Source organism: Mycetomoellerius zeteki, unplaced genomic scaffold (genome assembly GCF_001594055.1).
Source record: "Mycetomoellerius zeteki isolate Tzet28-1 unplaced genomic scaffold, Tzet1.0 scaffold135, whole genome shotgun sequence".
Lineage (NCBI taxonomy): Eukaryota > Metazoa > Arthropoda > Insecta > Hymenoptera > Formicidae > Mycetomoellerius > Mycetomoellerius zeteki.
Genome location: NW_017256287.1, coordinates 1,657,400 through 1,664,034, shown reverse-complemented (window position 1 = coordinate 1,664,034; position 6,635 = coordinate 1,657,400). Strand labels below are relative to the sequence as shown.

The 6,635-nt window shown below is 31.7% G+C and overlaps 1 protein-coding gene across 6 annotated transcripts in view; it reads left to right on the top strand.

Moving 5' to 3' along the window:
- The window catches only part of vg (transcription factor vestigial), a 57,444-nt gene extending 51,753 nt beyond the window's left edge, over positions 1–5,691 (top strand). For 2 of the 6 annotated variants that reach the window (XM_018462253.1, XM_018462254.1), the window contains exon 6: positions 5,169–5,691. In XM_018462253.1, the coding sequence (XP_018317755.1) occupies positions 5,169–5,307 (139 nt within the window). In that variant the 3' untranslated portion in view covers positions 5,308–5,691. The remainder of the gene's footprint in view (positions 1–5,168) is intronic. The other 4 variants (XM_018462257.1, XM_018462256.1, XR_001937038.1 and 1 more) reach the window with 3 other exon arrangements.
- The last annotated feature ends 944 nt before the right edge of the window (positions 5,692–6,635 follow it).

Genomic DNA, 6,635 nt, shown 5'->3' with positions numbered 1-6,635 from the left:
TGGCCAGTCATCCTCGATTGGTCAGCCTGCGAACGGAGGGAGTGGTCGAGCGGTTGCTGGTTATATCGATCTCTCGAATTGTGCTTGCTTCTCTACGAACGAAGCGAACTAGATAGGTTGCCGCATTAGCGAACACGCGAGATTCATTGTGCTTTCTTCGTCATTTTAACAGTTTTTTTATCCTTTTTCAATCTTCCGATATAAAATCTTGGAATTCTTGATACATTTGCATTTTTTTTTATATATTTTTGTATAAAAACTGTGTGAAGATATGAGATGCATGTTCCTAAATTGAAGCTTTTATTTTATACATACAATCGATGTTAAAGCTTCGCGCTTTAAAATCAAGAAATGTAAAATTCTTATTTGTAATCGTCAAGTCTGGATATCCTGCATTATTAGTTTCCGTTATCATGTTTTTTTTTGTTCTTTGATCTCCTCGCATCTCTCGTTACACAGAACGTAAAACGAAGATGATCACCTTTCCGCCTGCGACCGTTTGAAAATCGCGTTCGACGTTTAGAAACAAGGGCATCGAGATTAAATTAAATCGAACACCCTCGCTCTGCAAAAAGTGAGGACTCGACCCTTTGCCATCCCTTCACCGGCGAGGGATGCGCTCAACGGACGAGCATTGTGATGACCCTTATCAATGGGGGGAAGGGTCAGACCCCTCGCTGTCTGGAATCCAATATACTTGAACTCGTTGTAAGCCTGGTCGACTGGCGCCCCTCTTGAACCCGTATGCACCGATGAGCGACTATTAATTACAAATTAAACCTCTCAAATCTCCAGGATCAGCGACGTGTGTTGGACGCAATATTGCACGTGTCAAAACTGCCTCCTTCCTCCTTTAGACTAGCTCTAGATGAAAAACGGAAAAGCCACTTGTAAACACAAAAGATCTGTTCAAAGTCTTTTAGCTCAGAACAATCAAAATCTCAAATTCTTATTCTAATAAAGATAAAAAGAAATTACATATATCATATGAATTGAAGTATATGCACGGATAGAATGATTTTAAATATTTAAAAATTATTTTATACAGATACAGAATTGAAAACAATTTTCTTTGGACTATCAAAATAATTATGCAGAATGCTCAAACAAGTTGTTAGAATATTAAAAGCTTTTTGCAGCATTATCAACGCTTAAACGTTTTACATAACTATTTTATTAGCCCAACAAAATTATTTTCAGGTTTGTATTTAGTTCAATACTGCCAACTAAATATTTACTTACAGTAAATAAATATTTGTTCAGTAAAAAGAATGATTGTTAAATGAAATTTATGTTTCTTGTATCAAATAAATATATCTTTATATTTAATAAATATTTAGTTGGCAGTATTCAACTAAATATTTATTAAAATTAATTATATTTTTTCTCAGTGTAGATACTTCAGCAAAACCGTTCTTTCCATGTATAAGAATATTAACTATCAAATTTCAATTATAAAATATTAAATTATCAAAGGCGATATTATACATATTTGATAATAGAAGAAGAGTGACGGAAATAAAGATTCGATGAGGATTATACTTAAGGATTAAGTATAATGACTAAAATTGATATTTCGGCACATTCGGTCGTTATTTCACTCTGGGAATTAGATGTGTACCGTAGCCCTCGTGCCGTATCTTGCAAACACAGAGGGTGACTTCGTGGTAATATGGCAAACATCGAGCAATATTGTCCGGGTTATTCGACACACCATTTACCAAGCTGTCCCTTGCCTCGCCATTTTCCCAGCACCCTGCATGCAGGCTATATCGGTTTCGCATATACCTATGGCGAATATGCGTTATATAAGCGACTCGCATAAATCGTCCTAGTCGGTGACACTTATGGCGCATTACTCGGTATTCGCGGTGTCGCAGGATGTATTGAATTAGGATGTCCTCCTACGAAGATTATATACCGGCGTCTCTGTTCAAGATTTCCGTGTGAAGGATTAACGATGTCACAAGGATTACTACGATGATCACTCTGAATTATTGCGTTTTTCAATAAGAGTTTCTGTTATCAGTAAAATAATTGTGAAGAAGAGCTATAATTTTTGAAATATATAAATTTGATTTATTTAGAACATTATGTTATTAATATAATTATTCTTTTTCGATGTGATGATTTTATTAGTAATGACTTACTAATTATATTATTATTATTATTATTTGCCAGTAATTTATATATATTCCAAGAATGATAAGACGAAAAAATGCTAAATATTAATTTAAACCATTTAGCTCAATTGATAATTTTTGTATGGACTTCGTATAAAGATATAAGCATTTCGTGAAAAAGGCGTGTGCCGCGTTTATCATATTCTTAAGAAATGCAAAACGAGATGTTTCCGTTTGAAACCTCAAACGCACATAGATCAGCGAATACAAAGTTACGGACGGACGCACCTGTTATGAATGTTCCAACATTCAATATCGCGATATCAAAGAGCACTGCGAGATCCCGCGCGAAGGAATTCCCTTTAGTCTTACCGACAAAGAAGTGAGGCGTACAAACTCCAAGGAAACCGGCGAAACGAAACGTTCTGTTAGAAATTGCCAAGAATTTCTCCTCTACGTGACGCTTACTAAAATTTCAATCACGCAAAATAACATTCTAAATAAACTAACGGATTCAAGGCCACGATAATCTACAATTTAAGCGGAAAAAGCGTAAATTCTTGTAGGTACTTTCACCTTTCATCCGTTAGATAAAGTTACAATCGCGTTTAATTTATATAGTATAAATCATGTATAAAACACCGTTACATTCTTGATTTAATTATTTTCAGTAACCAAATTCGAATATTATATATATAATATATATCATATATGTATAAAGTATTTCCTAATATTTCCTAGTTTAATTTCGAGAAAAATTTTACTTTATCAGATTTATTGTTGAAAACATTACACAAATTTCCAATATCCTTTCAATAAACACATTATTCTTCCTATACACAGAAAGAACGATTCTACTGAATCTGAAAATTTAACTAAATACTTCTGAAAATAATTTTGTTTGATTGTCAAAATAATTATGTAAGACGCTTAAGTATAATAACAATATTGCAAAACAATATTGCAGAAAGTGTTGACATTCTATGAAATGGCGTCCTACATAATTATTGTGATAATGTAAAATTATTTTTATGTTATAGATCTGTATCTAGTTAAATTTTTAGATACTTTAGTAAAAATTCATTCTTTCTGTGTACATTCTTTTTATGCTAAATTTAAAATGGAAATGCTACGAATACACTGATCAACAGTCAATTTATAATAATTTCTAATAATGTGTAAATGATTTATAAATACCTCCAATAATAGATTGTATCATGTATTATACATAAAACCTCGTACAAGATAAAATTTCATTTCAAATATATATTCATCATTTCTGCATAATAGTCGAGCTGTTGCAATAATTTTCGGAGACTGTTTTTTTTTTATTTGTCGATGCCTTTCTTGATCATTTTCCAGTTCAGTGACTCTCTCGATCAAATAATACTTTGCGTTCCACGCGATGCCGACAATCACTCACACGATCGAGCTCTTTATGTCGCACCCGCATATATATATATATATATATATATGTGCGTGAGTGCGCCAATATGGCGACATATCACGGGTCTCACGTTGCTGACTTTGAAGCAGGTAGATCCGTCCACGTGCCGACACGTGCGTATCGATGGATACAAACTCAATCTCCCGTATCACGTGTTGGCAATTCATGATGTCGAAACATCGATCTGTTGCACGATAATCGAAGGCGCGGCTCGCTCAATCCGATCAGGAAATATTAAAGAAGAAATATTGAAAAGAGATATTTGAAAATAGAATTTATTGTTTTAGATACTCTTTGATTGTGTAGTAATTTAATTCAACCATATATTTAAGCAACATTTTCACATTATTCACTTTTTTATTTAATCTTTTGAAATAATTATTTAATTATATAAAATAATGTTTCCAAAATAATGATTAAATTACGCGAGAGTCTGTGTTCAATTTTAAGCGGAGATATTGCTTTTAATAATTAATATATAGTGTTTGAAAAGTTTTACAAATTAATGCATATATAAAGCTGCGGAGAAAAATTATTTGCTTGATTCTGTGACGTCATTTTTTATAAATAAAATCATCGGAGAAATTTTATTTCATTCTTTCTGACAAATTGTTTTGTTTTATGAGTAATGAGACTAATGCTGTTTAAAAAAAAAAGAAAAGTTAGAAAATCATGCAGCTATCAAATATCTTGTAAAAATATATATATTACTATATCTGCATAAATTTCATATGATGATGACGACGTATTATTTTACAAGATATCTGATAACAGCATGGTTTCTAACACCTTTATTTTTTAAAGTACCAAAGCAACGTTTAATACTCTCACTACCGCCAAAACAAAACTTTGAATGAAATAAAATTTCTCCGATGATATTATAAAAGATGATGCAAAATCAAGCACTCTCTCTAGAGTTATCTATGTATTCATTTGCAAAACTTTTCAAATATCTCTTGTATACGAAATAATATCTGTACTATTAAATTATGTATTTGATGGTTATAGAATAAAATTGCGCTTTCCTAAACAAGAATGCTATATCGGCGACGATGATCTGTCGATTCACTCTTCGGTATATAACGAGATAAGAGATAAATTCGACCACAAAGAATATGAGATCTTAACTGGTCGGTCTCATGACATCAGGCCCCATTTGTCCCTTGGACGTTCGTCCGTCAGTCGGTTTGCTCGTGTTGCTCAGCGGGTGCCATCACCAGTTCTGCACCCTCGCATCCGTCATAATGTTGTCTCTTCTTTTATTACTACCGATAAATAATTTCGAGCAACGACAAGAGACGTCTTTCAAATCGGAAAGCAGTTTGAATCAGTTGATCACTTGTACAACGTTTAGAAATTTTTTAATAAAGAGTCAGAAACCTTTGTATTATAAGATTAATGTTTTACTTTTAGGCACTTCAAAATCTAAGAAATATAGAATTAAAAGTAGCAAAGTCTTTAACATATATATACATATATAACAGAATTTAAACTTCAAATATTGTATAAAAAAAGAATATATGTATCAAATATATATTGATAGATTTAATGAATTATATGTATATTCAATAACATTTCTCTTTTATTCACTGTTGCAGGACTCGAATCTCAAGTTCAGGATTCCAAAGACCTCTACTGGTTCTAGGATCGAGCGTTGGAGATCGGCAGCAGGCATGCGATTTCCTTAAATTCAGAAGTCGACTAAAGGACTGTGTTTCAAGTAATAAGAAAATTTAATAATACGATTTACTATAATGATGTGGATCGTATAGACGTGAATATGACAGGAACGAGGACTTTGTTAAGCAAAAATGACGACTGAAATATCCGTCGTTGTCATGTACATAGTGTTACCTACATATTTTAAGGATCTACTATTAGCGTAAAACAGATAATATTAGACGAATACTTGCGCGCACTATTACCTTTATAGTGACTACTGTGTCTGGTGTCGAAGAGAGAGATTGGCCGTGAAAACGCGACCGAGAATCGTCTCCAACTGATACAATAGTGTAGTGCGATTTAGACCGTCAAGGCACACCTAAATTTCCCAAATAATTAACATCTTCGATTCTTTTTCTTATTTTAAAACATTAAATTTGTGAATTTGCTATTTTATTAAAAATACAACGTTTAAATAATAACCATGTACATTCGAAAATTGCTAGAAACAAGTTTGATATTAAAGAGTACGATTTTTTAAATTTATATCAGTACTGCTAATCAGAACAATAAAATAATTATTTGGCAAATTTAGCTGCCGACTTAAGTGAAGTATTTATTGACCAATGATCTTGCCATATATATAAATCTATTATTATTATTATTAATTATTATTATTAATGTATCATAAATAATAGGCGCCGCAAATATTCTGAAATCTCCCCGAGTTAGCGAATTAAAATAGTTATTATCCGACGAGTCAACTATATTATTCTTTGCACCCTGGCTACACCCTACGCATATCTTGTCTCTTCATCTCTCAAATCTTTTCCACCTGCTACTTCACCGTTTAGTATCTGTCCGATATAATCATCATCGTATTGCCTACATTAAGCACATCGTATCCATCTCATGTTATCGCCTGTCTAATTGTTAAATAAATAATTCGCATATCACATCATTTGCTTTTTCTATTTACCGTCAATATTTATGTTTTCTTTGATTAATTAATCAATCAATATTTTAATTTTTTTAATTTTTCACAATTTTTGGGTTTCTATGATTGTTTCATTTTCTCGATTTTTGTGATTATCTTTACGAATTAGTATTGCTGAAACGAAAACGAGGTATTTGTTACTTTTTAACTAGATATTTTATAATATATATATTATAATATATTGTAATATATTTTATAATTGACGATATATTTTTTAATCCATAAACTTATTCATTTTTTTATTAACTTTACTTTGTAGTTTTTATTCCATTTTTAATCGATTAATTTTTAAAAGCAATTTTTAATGTAGAAAATAGGATTTTATATTTTTGCAATTCGTTTACAAAAATTAATTACCCGACAGAAATTTAGTGTTGCTTCAGATGAGAAAATTAATCGAGCACAA